The following is a 20,293-nucleotide window of genomic DNA, read 5'->3' as shown; positions in this document are numbered from 1 at the left end:
TGTGCTTGGCGCTGTACAGACACAGAACAAAAAGCGAGTGCCTGCCTCAAGAACCTTTAATACCTAGCTTGGTACAGTGCTTTCCATCAGTAGATCTCACAGTGTTTTAAAATGCCACTGTCACTATCCCCATGTTACAGATAGGGAAACTGAAGCACAGAGCAGGGAGGTGACTTGCCTGAGGTCACCCAGCAGGCTCAGATGGGAACAGAACCCTGGTCTCCTGAGGCCACACCAATGCTCTACCCACTAGCCCATGCTGCCATACAAGTACCCAGACAGGTAGAGAGCTCCTACTTATGCTGACACTACTATCTGTATGTCTGCAGCATCACCAAAAAATTAACACTTTTTTAAAACCTGCCTGTTACTTCCTGCTCACCCCAGGGCAAAGCCCGCCCTTTCTCTACACCCTCAGAGGGCCCAAAGGTTGTAGAATCCAGGCTTGCAGTTGACAACAGGTTTGAGGAAGAGTGTCAGCTTCTGGGTGCCCAAGCCCTAGGAGGTTCACTGCACATCCCCGCTGTCAGGTTTGGGGGGCAGCCCCAGGAATCTGTTGTGATGCAGGTTCACCTAACATTTCCCCAGCAGAGCAGTGCCCTCTTTGCTGCATGGAGAAGGAGAGATTGGGGAGGGGGGACACGTGGCTGACACTGGGAAAATGCATCTTGTAAGAAAACAAGTTAACAAATATGGATATTAACCATGGCAAGGGCCTGAGGGTTAACCAGGACCAGTTTCTGTCCACACTAAGGGCCAAGTGCTATTTGACCTTACACTAGTTAACATATTTTCTAGCACAATTCATTTTCCCAGCAGAGAAAAGCTGTGCATGTGAACGCATTCGTCCCCAGCCTTTGCCAGGCCATCTACTGGTGGCAGTGGGTGATTTGGCCCACAGTTTATTATAATAATCATTCATGCTAATCAATAATCACCAATCATGTTTATTATAGTAGTGCCTAAGGACCAGCCAAGAACAGCACCTCACTGCGCTGTTCAAACACATAGTCCCTGCGCCGATGAGCTTACAATTTAAATGGACCAGATAGATACAGGGCGGGGGAAGGGGTAGAGCACACCAGCAGGGTGAACAAGGTGATCAGCAAATGGCACGTTAGTTCCATGATTTTTTTTTTTTTAATCAAAATTGCAAAGAGATTGGAAGAAAAGCCCGTGGCACCGAATTCATTTGATTGTTCAGAGCCCTGTCCACCCACTTAATGTGCAGCTGAAGCAAGCTAACCCTGCGCCCAAACTATGTGACAATGTCCCTTTAATTAAAAAGGGAGCACCACCTTAGCTGCCTTTTCTCAGCGAAGGCTACAAACATTTGGGGCGTGTTTATTATGGGATGGCACAGGTGTTGGTCCCAAGATCACCTGTGCCAAGTTTCTGGCAGCAACAATTAAGTCAGCCTTCAGAGACCGAATCCAGCCTTCCCAGAGTCATTAGCCATGCCCTGAGGGGAATACAGTCTATTTTCAGACATGATGACTTAAGACCAGGTCACCAGCAGGTTAAATTAAACTATGCCGCATTATCTTCCTCCCCTCCCATTGAGAAATTAAATACTCCTGCCTGATGGGCACTAGCCAACCCTGAGTACTCACAACAGGGTGCCTGAAAGGAAAAACCGGAGGAGGCAGCTGAACTCGGAAAGGTAAATACCATCTGCCCTCTCTTCCCTTTCTGCCGCAGTTCTTTGAACAGGGCCATATCTGCAGTGAATTATGGGAGAGCTCTCCCCTTTTCTTGCTTTGTAATATATTCCTGAGTAATCGTATCACTCTGCTCTGTGTTGCATCCCTCAAGCTTTCATCTGTCATTGTCTATTCAGGCCCTGATCCTGCAAACTTGATGTGCTCAGGTGATGCTGCATTTGAGAGGCTTCTTTTCACTGAAGAGTTAACTTGGGCATTGCCCCCTACCCCACTCCCATCCACACACAAAATCCTCTCTCTCAAATGTGATGGGGTTTACACCCAGGCCAGCTGGGGTGTAGGCTAGAGTCCAAGTGCTGCTTATACGTGGGCTGGAAACCCATCCACTTTGCAATGAGGCCACAGGCTACACCAGTGGCTCTCAACCAGCGGTACATGTACCCCGGGGGTACGCAGAGGTCTTCCAGGGGGTGCATCAACTCATCTAGATATTTGCCTAGTTTTACAACAAGCTACAAAAAAAAGCACTAGCAAAGTCAGTACAAACTAAATTTCATACACAGACACTGACTTGGCTGTACTGCTCTATATACTAGACACTGAAATTTAAGTACAATATTGATATTCCAATTGATTGATTTTATTAGGTGGTAAAAATGAGAATGTGAGCAATTTTCCAGTACTAGTGGGCTGTGCCACTTTTGTATTTTTATGTCTGATTTTGTAAGCAAGTAGTTTTTAAATGAGGTGAAAATTGGGGGTATGCAAGACAAATCAGGCTCCTGAAAAGGGGTACAGTAGTCTGGAAAGGTTGAGAGCCACTGGGCTACGCCATTCAAGTGATTGATCTTCAGTGCCTTCCCACAATCCCCCCCAACCCCACCCTCCCAGAAGAACAGACAAGTTCTCCCACAATTCACTGAGAAAGAATCAGAGAATGTCTCAGCTTACTGCAGAGCTAGGAACCATGGGATATGCCTCCATGGGACACACCCGAGCGGGTACAGCACCAGTGTAAACGCAGCTGAGTGGGAGCAAACAGAACGTTGCAATGTGGTTGTTCAGACCTGGGCTAGACCAGCCCGAGCTCCAATCTGCAGTTACCTCTGCACTGAGGACACACCCCAAAGGGACACCACAGAGGTGCAGGGTCCACCAGTCCTTTGACTGGAAGCTCTTAGGGGAAAGGACTGTATCTTCAGACCCATCTGCGAGACACCTAGCTCACGGGCTCTGAGTATATAGATAGTATCTAAACCCACAGCAGTGAAAATATCAACATGGCCCAGGATGGGAGATACTTTTTGCATCTTCTCCATTGAGGTTTCCTGTCCTCCTGTGGGCAAGGAACTTTCACTATGCGAACTAGCCTGCTTACTGGGGCTGCAACGAAACATACCAACAACAACTGTCACCAGAAGGTGGCATCTCCTCCTCCCCCTAGCAGGTTTTAGGTATCCATTATTGTACATAGCCAAAACAACAAACACCCAACCCCCATCATTAAAATTAGGTTATAAGGTGGCAGCTGGATCTGGATTTGTTTTGACTCCAAGGACCATGCCAAAAGAACAACAAAAAAGGAGAAGCCAGACAGAGCTGGCATGAGCAGCTATGACTCAAAGTTACAGTAGACGTGGCTTTCTCAACTGCTTATTTTTAAACCTGGTGTCTAAGCTTTCAGAGGAACAGTATCTAGCTCTGATATTGGGCTTTTCAACGGCAGATGTCAAAGCACTTCACAAGGGAAATCAGCATCATTTTACATATGGGGAAACTGAGGGACGGGGAAAGAAAGACCTTAAAAACCTCTCCTTCCTTAGAGGTTTTTAAGGTCAGGCTTGACAAAGCTCTGGCTGGGATGATTTAGGTGGGGACTGGTCCTGCTTTGAGCAGGGGGTTGGACTAGATGACCTCCTGAGGTCCCTTCCAACCCTGATAGTCTATGATTCTATGAAAGAGGCTTAGCCAAGGTCACACAGCCAGTCAGGGCAGAGCTCGGAACAGAACCCAAATGTCTCCCGAGTCCTCATCTCCCAATATCCAAAATTCCCCTATTATCAGAAATCCCCTTCCTAATGAGCTGCCAGTTTGACTCCTTAGCATATTTGGTGTTAACTGCGATTCTCAGGCACTTTAAATGGGGGTGGGGTGGGGAGTCTTATATTTAAGTTGTGAAACTTGCAATTTCCTTATGGCAGAGAAGACACAGAACGTGGCTGTGAGGAACCTCTACAAAGACTTGGAGTCAATGGGGCTACTCACAGTGCATAAAGTCCAGCATGTGCATCAGTCTTTGCAGGATCAGGGCCCCAAAGCCCATTGAAATCAATGGGAGTCTTTGGATCTGGCACACAAAGGAGCCCGCCCCCCCACCACCACCACCACCACCGTCCCATTGAGCGCCTCAGACCATAGACAGACACCAGTGGCACACACTTCAGAATTCAGAGGGATAGCAAAACTGAACAAGAGGGCTGCAGAAGATAAGACCTCTGCAAAGCTTCTCATAGGTGGAAGCTGCTCCAACCTTCTTAAGAGCTTTTAAATTCATTTGGACTTCTGCAAGCCATTTCTCTCCTGTAGCAATGGCACCGAGTGCTCAAACCATAAACTAATCACTCAGGGAAAGCCTAGTTCTGAAACCAACCACACCAGGCTGAAGCATTCCAGGCGAGGGGGCGGGGGGTGAGGGTGGCCAAGTGGATAAGGCCCTAAGATGGAGTCAGGAGATCCAGGTTCCATTCTCTACATGACCACAGACTTCCCATACGAGATGGAGCAAGCCACCCTGTGCCTCAGTTTCCCACCTGTAATTAGGAACAGGAGTACCTCCCTACATCACACTAACGACCGTGAGGCGCTCAGACACTGTGGCAATAAAGGGCTCGCAAGTAGTTTTAATACCATCCTACCCAAAAAATCTGGAACCATAGGTTTGTGTAGCAAACAGGACTAGCTCTAGGCATCAGCAAACCAAGCACGTGCTTGGGGCGGCACAATTTCAGGGGCAGCATTCCAGGAGGGGTTTTTTTTGCTTGGGGCAGCAAAAAACCTAGAGCCAGCCCTGGTAGCAAGAGGGGGTGGAAGAATATTAATGGCTACATGCAGTGGGGCAGCACAGCCCGTCCCCTACTGAGCTGGGCTAACTAAACTCCCCTACAGACAATGGCACAACCTGGACTCGTTAGAGCCAAGTGTCTGAATCGCTTTTTCCCCCCTAAACTAGCCTAACTCCAGTGTCACTTCAAATGGGACACAGTTACACGGACTATCACTACCCCTTCAAGAGCATCCAGATAAGGAGTTTGTACTGGTTTAATGAGCTAGATTTCTAAGTTGATTTAAACTGGTTGTCTACACTATAGAATCATCTCAGATGAAAAGGGATTAAGGGGTCTATAGAATCATAGAATATCAAGGTTGGAAGGGACCTCAGGAGGTCATGTAGTCCAACCCCCTGCTCAAAGCAGGACCCAATTCCCAGACAGATTTTTACCCCAGTTCCCTAAATGGCCCCCTCAAGGATTGAACTCACAACCCTGGGTTTAGCAGACAAGGCCAAGATTCCACCATCTCCCAGCTCTGTACTGTCCCCTTCAAAACATCTGAATAAGGCCAAATACCACATGCCTTACTCATGTGAGGAGTCCCCTCAACTTCATAATTTCTTTGGGACTGCTCACACGAGCAAGGCGTGTGGTATTTGGCCACTAGCTCATGCACAATTCTCCTTCTTCATGCTTTTTATCTCCTCTCATCTCGGCTTCCCTCACTTCCTCCTTTACAGTCTTCCTAAACTCCAACGCTTAAAATCACAGAAGCCAGAGAGAACAGAAGCCACCCAGTGTACATTCTTCTGCCGACGTTCCCTACATGGCTTTGTCCTCTTCATATAGGACATCTGCAACTGAAGTGGCTTCCACCACTTCTCCTGTGAGACTAGTCAACAACCTATGGACTTGGCTACATTAGGGATTTCTGTGCCAATATAGGATACAAACTCCAGTGTAAATGCTCTGTACAGGTGTAAAGCATGGCCTTACGCTGAGGTGTTTTACCCTGATCCTGAAACATACAGAGATCTATATCGGGGACTGATATTGTCCCTAATTTAGGCAAACCAGAATAGACCGTGACATCTTTAAGATCTCTTCCCTGGTATTTGCCCTAAATAATTCTCCTCTTAATCTCAACCCACTTATTCTTTGAACCATTCTGAACATTCCTCTGTCCTTGGGCCTTTACCCCTCCAAATACTAAAGTTGCAATCCCCACAGATGGGTTTTTTTCAGCTAAACTATTCAGATTTTAGTCCTCTAATCTTTCCTCCTTAGTCAAGCTGCCCGTCCCATTTGTCCTTTTTTGTTCCAGGGATGGAGGTGCACAGAAAGCCACATGCAATTCTCAATGCTGTCTCACCAGGGTGGTTTCAAGAGGCACCACTCACCTCTCTGGTCTGTGCTGGATGCCTCTCTATTTACGGTTCACTAGCATCCCATGTCTCTTGCAGCACTACGCCTTTCCACATCTCTTGCTCCCACTGATTCTGTGTTTTGGATGGTTCTCTCCCTCCCCAGATTGAGTACCATGAGTTTTTCGACAGGTTGAATCTCACCATATTACCTTCTGCCCGTGGGCCAAAACACGCCATCCATTTGTAAGCAGAAAGCCCCACTAACAACAATGGCATGACCAGACCCCACAATTCTAGCCCTTTTCATTCCCTCCCTAATCCTGTCTTCAGTGGGGTTCACAACACCTTCCAGTGAGTGCCATCAGTTCTCCCTGTCCTCTCAAACTCCACCACCCCATCCTTCCTTTTCTTATCACTCTGGGCAGCAGAACCTTTCCTCCTGCTACCAGCACCATCTGCAATTGTATCCCTACTTCTCTTTACACCTTGTTTCTACCACCTGCTCTGACATTCCAAACCATGCCTTTAATGAAATAAACACACTACACGCTCCATCTCCATTGGTCCTCATGCTCAACCATTCTGCTTGCAACGTCACCCCATATCAAGGATGCCCCCTAAAAAGTAGCCCTTTGCTAACATCTCACTGCCGTTAGAAAGATGGCATAACTGGAAACGGCCATCTTTTTACTACTGGCAAAAAAATCAAAACAAGCGCTTTCTAGTCGCTGATCAAAGGAGATAAAAGTATAAGCAAATATTATGGTTGTGTGCCTTAATTCTTGGTAAATTATGCAAATACATATTCAAATTAAAACACAGCCCATGGGCTCTTGACAAATTGCCAGCGCGGCACCTGACGTTGCAAAGTTCAGCCACCCAGCAACAGATGCTACTTGTGTGGTGTATTGTCATCTACGGGATGTCACTTATACTTGTACATATAGGCATGAAACGTTTGTCTAAATGATACAAGAGATGGTTTTATTATTCTCAGAACTATATTTAACTGACAAGGAAAAGACAGAGAGTTTTCTTGTGCCAGACAAGATGGAGGCAATTCAGTTATGTGGAGAGATTTAGAGAAGAAAATAAGGTAAAACTAACTTTAACAATGGCTGGGGGGCGGGGGGGGGGGGGAGAGTATACAATGCTTGTACCAACACAAATGTCATTGTGAGGAGGAGATGAGGAAGATCTGTCCAAAAATGTTACAGAGAGGGCTCATCTGATGAAAGTAGGAATTTCCGATCCCACACAAACCCAGAACATACATTAAAAGAAGCAGAAGAATCACTGCTTTGTGCTACTAATCTCATTATGGAGAAGGCTCTGCTGTAGCAGTGGGATAGTGAAGGGAAACCCCTGAGTGTAACACAGGATTGAAATGACGTGTGGTGTGTATAGCTACTGGAGCATAAAAAAGGAGGAAAAGTGTTTTGGTATTTCACCGAAACCAAGAAACCCAGGGGGAACGGGGGGGGGGGGGGGGGGAGGAGGCGGGGGGGCTGAGAATACCCCCCCCCCCCACACACACACACACACAGATGTTTATGCACTTGAATAGAATAGAACTTGATTTGTCCTAATATTGTCCATATGATGTATATTGACATAACAGATCTGGATATGAAAGAGAATTACATAATGGTCACACACTCAGTACATGGAGGGAGTGCCATGTGTTATTGCTTTCTAGTTATTTCACACACACACCTATGTTATTGCCCTGATTGTGACTTGCACTAAGGGTATATCTTCACAAAAAAAAAAAAAGGTGTTCTTAACACAGGTTAGCTAACCGAATTTAGCTAATGCGGGTTAAACTAGCAGCAAAGACCTGGCAACTCAGTTAACTTAGGTGAGTTCAACCACAGGCTCCCCTACAGACTTTAACCTGAATTAAAAGCTGAGTTGTCAGGTCTTTGCTGCTGTTTTAACCTGACTGAGCGAACTGGAGTTAAGAACACTCTTTTTTGCAGAGAAGATATATGCAAAGCAAAGTTAACCTCACCTGCCAAGCATGTCCATCATTTAAATGATTTTCATAATTAAAATCAATTAGAACCAAATATATTAAAAGTGCATTCAAAACTAAGGGGAATGCAGCTTAAAGACCAATGATAAGAGGCTGAACAGAACATAGTCGGGAGGAGAAAAGCAGTAGTACACAGGAGGCAAGATTCAATATATAACCGTCAAGAATAAAAATAATCTAACATTTAATAACATACCAGGATAGAAAGGATGGCTAGATATATGGAACTGGGACCATTTTTGAAGTTATCAGGCATACAGATCTAGAAAGGAGGTCCAAATCTCCTTAAAATTCTCCCTCAGTCATTTCTCTAAGGCAACCATATCTCTTCCAGACTTGCCACATCACTCATTTCATTGTACCAGTCCCACAATCTTCAGCTGGTTTGTCAATTTCCAATTCCCTTAAAATGATTCTTTTGGCCACTACTGATGCTTGTAATAAAAATTGTTTCCAAGGTCACCTACATCTTTTATCAACATTTCAACTCTTGCCACATTAAAACACTAAAATTCTTCAGGTCCCCAGCAATGTCCGTTTAGAATCATCCTTCACCTCCCGATTTTTTCTCAATGCGCCCCTGATTTAGAGTGATACCAAAATGATCACCTTTTGTTTCCCATAATCATCATCTAAAACAGCTGGAAAGGAAAACAGAAGCATACTGCATACACAATAGCTGATCATTTGTGACACTAAGTAAAGAGAGCCAAACTTTCATGGCTACACCACTCCTGGAAGCTTGTCTACATTAGGGATTTTTTCACCACTTACTCTCCCAGTGCACTTGTGCCGTACTAGTACAAAAAGGGAGTTTGTACTGGTGAAAAATCTGGAGACTGGAGAAAAGTCACATGGAGTCTTGATCCCACAATTGCTAGGTGCAGAAAATCTCATGCCCACACAGATCCAGCCACAGCACCAGAGGGCTAGAGTTTACAAAAGGGCAGTTCTGATACACTTAAAAAGAAATATTAAATGTTGCATTGAAATCCACACAACAAAAATCTCCCCTAATTCTGCCTCAACAACAGGGAAAAAAGAGAAAATGGTGAGAATGAGAATTATGGGCTGGATGATCTTAGGGAGATCTCTGCAAATTTTGCTGCACTGAGCAGTATTCCTGCAATTCTAGACTTGCCTGAATTTCTTTAAAGGGCCCCCCACCCCTATTGGTAAGATGCAGCAATCACCATGCAAACAGATGACAGGCTGCTCTGCCAACCCACCTCTTCAGAAAACTATTTTCAGACAAACCACAGCAGAAAAGATTCTCTCTCTCTCTGCTCCTATCTCATTCATCTCAGTGAGGTCTAGAGTGACCAGATGTCCCAATTTTATAGGGATAGTCCCGATATTTGGATCTTTTTCTTATATAGGCTCCTATTACCCCCCACCCCCTGTCCTGATTGTTCACATTTGCTGTCTGGTCACCCTAGTTTTAAAATTCACACCTCACTGAGGTGAGGATTTTAAAATCTAATTGGGACCCCTTAAATGTTACCATCATTAAGGGCAGACATTTGCCCCCCATACTCCCTGCATCCTACCCTCTTTTGTTAAAAAGATACATGCAAAAACTGAGTTCAAGTTTTCAATTAAAATAAAAGCAAAAACGCAAGGGTTCTTACAGTAATATTAACTCAGCAAGCTCACACATCCCTTATATTTTAGGGTATACATTGTATGACAGTGCTAGGTTAAGCCATGCATTTAAACCAGACACTGGTACAACCAATACATGGTTTTGATCATGTATGTTAGATTGAGCTAGCTAACACCTCCTAAAACTGGACAAAACACTGCAACTTGTACTTTAGCACCTGCTAAACTAGGCCAGTCAAAATGTGGAGAGTGGAGCACCCAGGCTGTAACCGGACAAGTTTAGCATTTGCTTAAGGACAACTTGCCTTGTCTAGAGCTAGGTGTTAGATCACATTAGCTAAATCTACCATCACACCTTTAATCCTAGTCCAGACCACACCAGAAAGTGCCACACGCTGTGTTAACGTTGTTGCAGGAACCTTAAATTAATTTCCTTAAATAACCACTATTATAATATAATTATAAACCAACAAACAAGAACGTTGCTGCAGTCTTTAGGAAGGAAATGAAATTTAGAATTTCCCTTTTGCAAACAACCGCTCTGCTCACCAACGTTGCTATATTAGAAAAGCTAAATAACAAGCAAGCTTCATCCCCATCTTCCCTCCAACAAGTTCCATTCCCCTACCAGCTGAAGGGTTGGAAAGGAATAGGTCTGTTGTGAACTAGAGCGATGAGGGCTAGTCTATAGTAGTTTCCCACTCTTCCTCTGCTAGAATTTCCTATGGCCGCTACTAGGTATTCAACTCCAGTGGTAGTTGCAATGATGGACGCTCTAATGTCGACAGGGATCAGGTGGTCACCAGCAATGCCTGGAGTTGGTGTGAACAGGTTTAGATGACACAGTGACATACATGCTGGTGCCCTTTCTATGCAGATTGTCTAGAACAGGTTAATAACTGTACATCTGTAGTTTAAAAAGACTGTTGCACCTACAAGAGGGGTCCACACTAGCATTCTGTACTGGTGTTAGTTACACCAGTTCAAGTCTCTCTCATGTAGTCATGGCTTCACAATGACTGTCACTAGGGTCACTGCACTGGAAGAAGTGCTGCACCCATGGGACAGTCCCAGAAATGAAGACTAGTGCAGGAACAGAGAAGCCAGTTCTTCTCATAACATTCTCTGGTTTTGCAAGCTTTGAAGTGATCTCAATTTAAGTTGGTGGGAAAATTGGTAGTGGAGGGAAGGAAGGTCAGGGAATCTCAATCCATTCCCGTCCTTCTTAGGTACAAAACAATTATTCTTCTTGCCCCGTAATTTACCAATGTATGCTCTAAATATTTCTAAAAAAACCTACGAGGGGACAAAAGTAATACATGGCCTAACTACCATATTCACAACTTCCCCTTGGGGTGAATAGACAAAGAACTGTCATTGTTCCTCTATCAACCTTCAGCAATTTGTTGCCAAGAAGTTGGTAACCCAGACAGCGTGTGTGTGTTTGCGGGGAGAGGGGGGGTGTTCCTAGCCTAGACTTCATTGCCAAGGATTTTCCACTTGTGCTGCTACTGCAGCAGATCATAGAATATCAGGATTGGATGGGACCTCAGGAGGTCATCTAGTCCAACCCCCTGCTCAAAGCAGGACCAATCCCCAGACAGATTTTTGCCCCAGATCCCTAAATGGCCCCCCTCAAGGATTGAACTCACAACCCTGGGTTTAGCAGCGAAGGCTGCACGTGACTGGTTCAAGCATGAACCCTGTTCAGAGCCGATCTAGATCATGGTGGTCTGCAGCCCTGTTTGCACAAGTGCCTCTCTCCACCACTGCTATTGGGGGGGACTGCACTGGTGGTAAGTTTATGTCAAAAATGCTTAGTTTAGACAAGGGAGGGGCATGCGAGGGAGAAATACAACCTCTGGCAGGTCTCTAGTCAGCTAACATTCCTTCTTGTTTTACATTACAAGCCGGCACTCCACAGCACCAGACCCACCACGCTACCCAGAGGGGAAGTGTGATTTCAAGGACCATTGAACACAATGAAATTTTCCCCATTCAACACAATGAAATTTTCCCAGAATGTATCATAATTACAAAAATACCTGTGCTGAACCACTAAGCTGATCAGTTGAATTTACAGCACTGGATAACTTTAGAGTCCACATCCCAATCCCAGCTTGCGCCAGGCTGGTGTAGAGGTTACAGGTTGTTATTTCTTACCATTTGTCTCGCACTAAACAGTGTGATAGGCAATTTACAGGCAGAGAAGATGGCAGGCCAGGTCTGTATTAAGAGCATTTGGCCAGTACGGCTGTACCAGATGCTACGCCAGCAAAGCACTCCTCATGTGGATGCAGCTTATATCAGCAAAACTGCACTTTTGCCAGTATAACTGCCATTACGTGGGGCTTTTGCTGGCACGGCTATGTCAGATGAGAGGTTTGTTGTGGTTTTTTTACCCACACTCCTAACCAATGTAGCTATGCTGGCAAAAATTATCAATTTTATGCAGGCCCAAGTCTCATACTCAGTAAATACGTGCAACAGACTTTCTTGCCAATCACTGCAATGGTGTACATAGGATCAGTTTCCGATCCATTTTAAAATTCTCACACTTCCTATATCCGGACACAGATACTTAACGTGGAAATATAAAAGCATCTCTTCCCTCAATCTGGGCCCTTTTTCTTTGGCTGGCAAGCTTGCAAGTTTTATTTAATATTGAACTTGTCTTGCCATTAAGATTTAAGTCCCTTTTTGTGGATTAAGGAAGCCTTAGTGGAACACACTGGAAGATCGAGTTCCTCAGACCAGAATGTAGCAATACCTACAAAGAGCACTCACCGGATTACACAAAATAATAATCCGAACGCTGGGGGGGAAAGCAGGGTTTTGTTTTGTTTTTCAGGGAGTTTGGTACATTTTGGTATAGTCAGGTGCTGGGCAAGTTTCTCTCACACATCTCTGCTACTTGACATCAACGTGGTCCTGCATTGGCCCATACTGTTCAGTCTCAGGCTTTTCCTATGCCGAGATTGCCAATAGTAACACACTAACTCTGGGTTTTGTGCTGGAACTAAAATTGCTTTGTGGATTAAGCCGAGACCACTAAACTCATTTCACTTGTGACCCAAGGCAAAAACCAGTAATAACCCACCAGATTTTGAACCCAGGTCTCCAGAGATGAAAAGCTAGCGTATTAATGGACTCTGCAGTCTGGCATCATTGATTACAATTACCTTCTCTTTTATTTAAAGGACACCTCCTCTTCTTGCCAAACTCCTTTGCTGCTGTGGATGAGTTCCCATTGCATAACGTCACCTTCCTAACTCTTTTCATGGACATTTAGCAGGACCCTTAGGAAGGCGTCATGCTGCCTCCTGGCTGGCATGTACATCCTGTCCTCTGCCACCCAAAAACCACATGAACGACCTGCCTATCTCCAACAAGCCAAGAATCAAAGAAATGTAGAACCCCTAGGAACTGCTTGCTGCCAGCCCCAGGTCTGAGATGGCAGAGAAGCCAGTTCTACCTTCTCACTGCCCCTAGTAAGTATCCCCTCCCCATAACTGCAACAACCCACACTGTACTGCATCAGACAGTAGACTTCTGTCCCCACTCCCCCCCCCCAAAAAAAATCTTCAATGGATCAGGATTATTGGCAAGTTCACATGAAAAATACATACATAGGAGAAGAGACAGCTGCCTGCAAGTCTCTTAGCTGAACCAGAGTGCAGGGTCCTTCAGCTCGGGGTTTTCTAGCAAAGAAAGGCTACACAGCAAAGAATTTTTAAATCAATGGGCTAAAAGAACTAGATCCAGAAGCATGGTAAATCATGCTATTTTTAAAGGGATGAATTTAATTTAAGATGACTTGGGGAGGGATTCAACAGTCACTTTCTTTAGCCCTGCATTATTCATTGACTGATTTTAAGATGCTCTGTTAAAATGCTACCCCTCCCTCATTCAACAACTTAAAATGACAGCCTAAAAAAAAGGCTCTAAATAGCAGGAAGCAATCATCATTTAAAATGAAATTGTTAAAGCCGTAAAAAATCCCTGTCTACCAACTGCCACGGTATAATGGAAGTTTAAACTGTTAATTGTACATATCTTTTTAATGCAATTTAGCCTGTCTGGGAATTACCACTCCCTACTGTAGCCAACCTGGGTGAGAGAGCTTTGTTAATAGTTAGTAATACAGGGTAGGGAGTTGGTGAGGGAGTGCAGGGAAACGAATTGTGGAAGGCTGATGGGGGAGTTATCTTGGAAGTGGCTTAGATGTAAAATCCGAATTTGTGGAAAAGAGAAGATTAAATTCCTTGAAATAAGGACCAGATCTCCCCACTGGCTTACCAGCCCTGGGGAAGTTCTACCTGAACCCCCTTTCAAAGGACAGTGTTTGCACTTCAGAGCCACAAGATTAATAGAAGCTTCTGGGATCAGCCAGAGGAAAATGGGGTAAACATCAAGCAATTATTTCATGAGATAGCCCAAGCAAGCAAGAGGGGGGAGGGGGAAGAACACGCTTCTATTAATACAAGTTGGAAAGGTAATTGTAATCATCCTCCCTAGCAAAGAATTACATGTCTGTATGGCTTTTAAAAATAAAAGAAACTAAAAACTGGTACACTAGGCTCAACCTGTTTGTCTAGGCAGGGAGATCAATTTTAGAGAGATTACATTTTGCCTTAGCAGGAGGTGGTGGAAAATGAGGTGTTTGCCCATGTGCTTCGTTTTATTGCTCTTCATTTTACACCTCTTGTTTTAGCACCTGGAAAATTGGCACTGCCACCTATTCTAAAACCAATAAATCTTTCCCTCGATGCGGGCTGCTTCCTTCTTTGCAGATGTTGGCAATCAGGTTTGTAAATTTCAAAGTCATTCATTCCATGAGGCCGTGGAGAAAAGCAGGTTTATTATTGCAAAACTTGTCCCCTACCAACGCCTAAAGTAAACTCAGTCACCTTTCCACACCCAGAAAAAAAGAAATTTAATTGAAGAAATATTTGAGTGTTGGACTGCAAGCAACCGCCTTTCAGTCCACAAACACAGGCTACACAACACGAAGTAGCTGAAAAGGCAACATATTTTTAAATGTGCAATGAAAGAAAAATAAACAGTTGGCTGGCACACGTGCAGACCGATTCCCAGCTATATTGACTTATAAGAATTTAAACAAAAAAAAAACCTATCTAAAAAAGGCAGGCACTTGAGAGTAGATTTTATGTATTAATAAGAAATAGCCCCAAAGCACTTTAGAAATTGCATCCATCAGGCTGGTAAAAGATTGATTCTTTAAAAGAGCGTAAACCGTAAAACCCCCCTCCACACCACAGTTTTCTATCTACAGTTTTAAAAATAAAAACACTTCCAGCTACTCAGCTTTTTAACGGAGTCTCGCACACAACCACAAAAATGCAGCTTCAGTTAATGTGCAAAAGTTGGACATTCTGCTAGCCTCGGGGATTCATAATGCGGTGTGTGTGTTATTTCTGACTGCCTCCCCTTCCCCCACTCCCCTCCCCTATGCGGACCCCTCTCCTTCCAAGGAGTAAGGGGAGGTCTAGGAGCAGGGAATTTCTGAGAACACTAAAACTTTTCATCTGCCTTGAATCACCCCCAAAGCAACCGACTACCGCTGTAGCTCAAAACCCGGACAATAAACGACTGGGGGAGGGGGAAAGAGAGGAAGGCTCGATCTGACATTCTTAGCTTGCATTCCTTGTACACACACACCTCTCCGCCATGCAATCAAAGAAATAAGGCTGCTAAAATTAAACAATGTTGGCTTCATATGGTATATTGGGGGTATTTATAGGCGATGCATTAAAAAAGAGCAAGCCACCACACAGCTCGGACCGCTTTCTCTTCTTTTCCTCCCAGGCAGTTTCCTTGATTTTTTAAAATCCAGCTGGTGTCTATTAAACAATTTACTTTTGAGGTTGTTGAATCCCCCTGCCTCCCCCACAAAAATCCTGCCCTACTTAACGAACTTCCCAGGACGCCATGAAGACGCTGGGGAATGAAAGCAGAGGGGAGCTCTCAAACGCTAACACAAACAGACCTTAGCAAAACAAAGCCTGTTCCAACTATGTAACTGCCCTGCTTAGAAACTGGGGGTGGAAACTCGTCCTGTCTCCCACCCCTACGTTAGCACCTCTTGCCATTCAACTGAAAAGCACGTTTTGTTTTTTGTTTAAACAAGATTCTCTCACTCACTGAAATGATCATCTACAAGAAAACCAACCAGAGAGCGATCTCGTCTTGAAATTTAGATTCAGACTTTTTTTTTTTAATCCTGTTCCCGGCAGGAGATTTAAATCCGATGCTAAAAAAAATGTAATGAATTGTTACATGTTGGGGCTACGGGGGGTATTTAGACTAGAAACCTGGTAATCCTTTGGTTTAAACAAAAATCCGGACTAGGAAGAAGCGAAGATTTCTCCCTTGTCCCAGTTTTATATAAAAATAGTTTTTTGGGAAAGTGTAATCGAGCAAGTTAACAAAAATAAAGGGGAGGAAGGTGGGAGAAATCTTGGGGTTATGTTTAAAGCAAAAAAACCACGAGACAAGTTTCAAAGGTATCAATACAAAATTGTATCAGCCGGGAGAAGGTTTTAGAAGGGCATGGGACGCGTTTCAAGTCAGTTTCTTCGAGGGGAGAGAAAGTAAAAAGCCCCCCAGACACTGAAATGCCTCCCTAGACTTCTCACCTCACGCGCCAGCCTTCCTCCTTCTCGGGAAAAGGAAACATTTTGGGAAGAGAAAAAATGGGATCGGATCTATTTCGTCCCGCGCCAGGGTGAGCGAGTGCCCCCGAACCGGGACCCACCCTTCCCGGGGCTCTGCAAGGGGCTGGGGGCTTTTCCTTTCGAGGTCAGACTCGGAGATTTAAATCACATACCGCCAGAGGGGCCGCAAAGCGCCTTACCCGGGTGGGAATGGATGTTGATGCCCGATGCGAGGTATTTTCCAGGTGCCAGAGGGGCCGGGAGCCCCGCAGCCATGTGGCCGGCGGATGGAGCGATGCGCCCGGCTGCGCTGGCGGGTCCGACTCGGTGACTCTCCATGGCCAGCCCGGACAACAGAGGAGGGGGGAAAGATCGGGGAAGCCCAAAATCTCTGCCATCCATCATCCACTCGCGGACTCCGAGTTGACTTTATCTCCCCCCCCTCCTCCCCCAGTTCAGATGTTTTTTAAAACTAAGGTGTGAAATCGTCCCATGGCGCGGTGGGGTGCTGGGGTCCTGGCGAGGCGAGTGCCCTGCAGGGGAGAGACAGACACAAACACGGGGGGGGGGGAGGTTACCGTCCCTCCGGTGAATTCACCCTCACATCCAAACCTCACACACGCGATCAGTCATTTTGTTTGCAAACGGAGGCTAAATGATTTATACACAAGTCACCCAAAAGTTGGGCTGATTTTTTCCTCTCTCTAAACAACCGATATAAATCATTTTTTTAAAAAATCCTCGCCTCGAAGGAGGGAAAGGAGAGGGCTTGACGGAGGGAGGACCTCAATGTTGCTTGGGAGAATCCGATATTTTTGTTGCAATAACAGCAGAGAGAATTCAGTTTAAATTAAAAGAACCTTCCCCTCTGCCGCCCCCAACCAAAACCAAGGGGGAGATCACCAAGCCCTGCTAGATCGAGTTAGAATAATTTTGACAAATAATAAAAACCTAACTCAGGCATTCCAGACTCTCCTGCCCCCCGAATCTGGTTGAAACCAGCCACCGCAGTATATATTCTTCTCCACAATCACCAACTTTAGGTTACAAAACCGCGAAACCTCCCCTTCCCATGGATTAAAATGTCCCACTACACATTTACCCATTATCTTATCCTGAAAGTATTTAATATTTAACTTTTTAGCCCTTGCACACTGCAGTAGGTACACGCAGTTGGGGATTTTTAAATTAATTAATTATTATTATTATTATTATTATTTGGCTTTTAAATTGGTGTTCCTTAATCCACTTTGTGTGAAAGTGGATTTATTACTGAACACACGATTAAAAAAAACAACAACGATATAATTTTAATTCGGAGATTACCTAGAGATGGGACTGCATCTTGGCACAGTCTTAGAAGAAACAGTATTATCCTCAGTTTCATTTTCAGTTACTGGTTTACTAAGGAATACTCTTACATATTTTCTAAACCGCGACTTGAAATTAGTTAGTAAAAAAAAATGCTTAATTCGAGAACCCTCTTTTGCTTCGTAAATACTCCTCACCTTTCAGTTAAAATGTTAAGAGATCTAGAATTTACTGAGGGAAAAGGGGCGGTAGAGGGAAGCAGAATATTTTAAATCTGTTTCCCCCCCTCAAATATTTATTTTCAATACCATGCAATCATTCCTATATATATATATATATATATGTTTTAAAGGGTACTCAAGCTGTCTAGTGAGCATTGGTTCCCAGATCAAGTGAAGAAATCTTATGTATTCCATGTTTTCTCTCAAGAGCAAATACTCAGAATTATCTGAAATAAATTGAAATTATTTCCACCCCTCTTTAACCTACACAGAATTTAAAGAGGGAATGCACTGTCCAGAACACTCAAAAGCCATTTAACATGAGTTTTCTTTCCAGCTTTGTTTCTTATTTTAGCCTGGTTTTAGTTACACTTTATTAAGTAGTGGCTCTTCCCCTCCTCTGGTTACCAGATGAAACATTTACTTAAAAAAAAAAACAAAAAAACATAATACTGGACATCCTTAGTTAAATGCTTTCCATTTTAAGCCGGGGTTGTTGCTGCATTCTTTTTAAAGCCCTCCTCTTAATGGTCTGTTTTACGGTGGAATGAAATATGGCAAAATGGACAAGTTTAGCTGACCCTTTTTGATTCTAGCTTTTTTTTTTTTTTTTTTGGAGGGGGGTTAATTTATCTGCCTTCATTCAATGTTCCAATTTCAAAACCTCCTTACTTTTCCTTCCTCTTAAACGCAGTTAAAATGGCTGCATTCCTGCTTTTAATTAAAAACAGCCCATAACCATAACATGTCTCTCTCTTACCTCCTTTCCAAGCCTGTATCAGCAAAGGAGAAGTTGGGGAGTCGCTTTGGAAACCTTATTTTTATTTTCGGTTTTTGGTTAGGGTTTTTGGTTTTTGTTTTTTTGGTGTGTGTGTGTGTGTGTCGGGGGAGGGGGTGGAGAAAGGAGGGGGGCTTTTAAGTAATGAAATTGGGGTGAAATCAAAGCAAACTAGACTACGGGAAGGTTTTTGGAGGATGACGGGGGAGCGGATCCCATAGGGAAGCTATTCACCAAAAATGCAAACAAAACCTAGTTAACTTGCTGCAAAAAAAAAAAAAAAAAATCGGAGAATTGTACCTTTCCAGCCCCGAAGAATCCGCTTTTCTCCTCTATGCAACTCTCTTCTTTGGCATTCTTTAGCTCTTTGCCTTTGCTTTTCTCCCGACTCCGAAATTAGATCCAAGCTAGAACTGTACTTTTTGCCCGTCTTGCCTTTTTTTGGTATAAAAATGTCCTTTTAGTCCATAAGTCGGTCTCACCCTCTCCTCCACCCTGAAAGAAAAAGGAGCACAGGCACCGATCTCTCTGCTTTCCTTTAAAATCCAGCTTTCCTGCTCCAGAGGTCTCTGCTTTTTAATAAAATCCAGGTAGCGCTGGTTTAGAGAATTCAGAATCTCCATATACAGCCCGCGATTGGAAAAGGTACATTACACAAACCCCCTTTCAAGTTCCTCTCTCTGGATCTTAAAAAAAAAAAAAAAAAAAAACCTCTTTAGCAATGAAACAAGCATTGTTCCTCCCGTCCCACCCCTCTCCAAGCTGGCCAGCCAAAATTTCATAGTAAGTCTCCCATTGGCTGCTCGCACTGCCACTCACCCTCATGTAAACACTTTGGCCCTCAGCCATTCCTATAAAACCAATTATGGACCAAGGACTCGACCGGTTTCTAGGCTCCCCTAACAGGGCTGAATGATCAAAACTGGTGGTGAGAATTTTTGGAGGCCGTTTCAAGGCTGCCCCCCACCCCCTTCCCCAGTCTGGGCTGACTGATCAAAATAGAAGGTGATTGTAGCTGAAGCTTGGCGCTTTTCATTTCGCTCTATTTAGTGAAAATGCTGCATTTAGCGAAAGTCCCCTATTTTCAGGGATCAGGGGGCCGCGGGGGTGCGGTTCGGATTGAAAAATAAACTGGCAGGGCAAATAATGCAGGATGGGGGGGGAGGACAAACTCTCCCCCCCCCCCCTTCTGCAGTTGCTAGCTGGGGCTTTACTCAGATCTACTGGGAAATATTTCCCAGCTTGGTTTTTTTAAAAAACACACTCACACACACCCCCTTTATCATTTCAAATAGAGCTTTAATGGATTCCAGAGAAAACGTTGTTCTTAACGGGGGGGGGGGGGAGAGATAGAGCCGGAGGTTGGGGCTGTTTGCTCCAAGGATCAGTGGGGGTGGGTGGCTATTGGGTCGGGGAAGAAACTAAAGAACCTTCACTAGACCGTAATCGAAGGCAGCTACTCTTTAATATTTTCGAGAGGCCGGTGAGTGTGTGTATAACCTTTTCAACAGAGGTTCCTATAGAAACATAGGTGATAAGAGCCAACTGCAGCCCGGCTGGTTAAAATAATCCCAGAATAAAT

At 44.4% G+C, this 20,293-nt stretch overlaps 1 protein-coding gene across 1 annotated transcript in view; it reads right to left on the bottom strand.

The window, feature by feature from the left end:
* TNRC18 (trinucleotide repeat containing 18) overlaps positions 1–19,400 on the bottom strand; it is an 88,231-nt gene extending 68,831 nt beyond the window's left edge. The window contains exons 1-2 of the mRNA XM_065411812.1: positions 19,012–19,400; positions 16,602–16,934 (exon numbers count right to left, since the gene is read on the bottom strand). Coding sequence (XP_065267884.1) covers positions 16,602–16,806 — 205 coding nt within the window. The 5' untranslated portion in view covers positions 16,807–16,934; positions 19,012–19,400. The remainder of the gene's footprint in view (positions 1–16,601; positions 16,935–19,011) is intronic.
* Positions 19,401–20,293: the final 893 nt, after the last annotated feature.

The sequence above is a fragment of the Emys orbicularis genome, chromosome 10 (assembly GCF_028017835.1).
Source record: "Emys orbicularis isolate rEmyOrb1 chromosome 10, rEmyOrb1.hap1, whole genome shotgun sequence".
Taxonomy (NCBI): Eukaryota; Metazoa; Chordata; order Testudines; family Emydidae; genus Emys; species Emys orbicularis.
The sequence above is the reverse complement of the archived record's forward strand: the minus strand, read 5'-3'. Positions and strand labels throughout refer to the sequence as shown.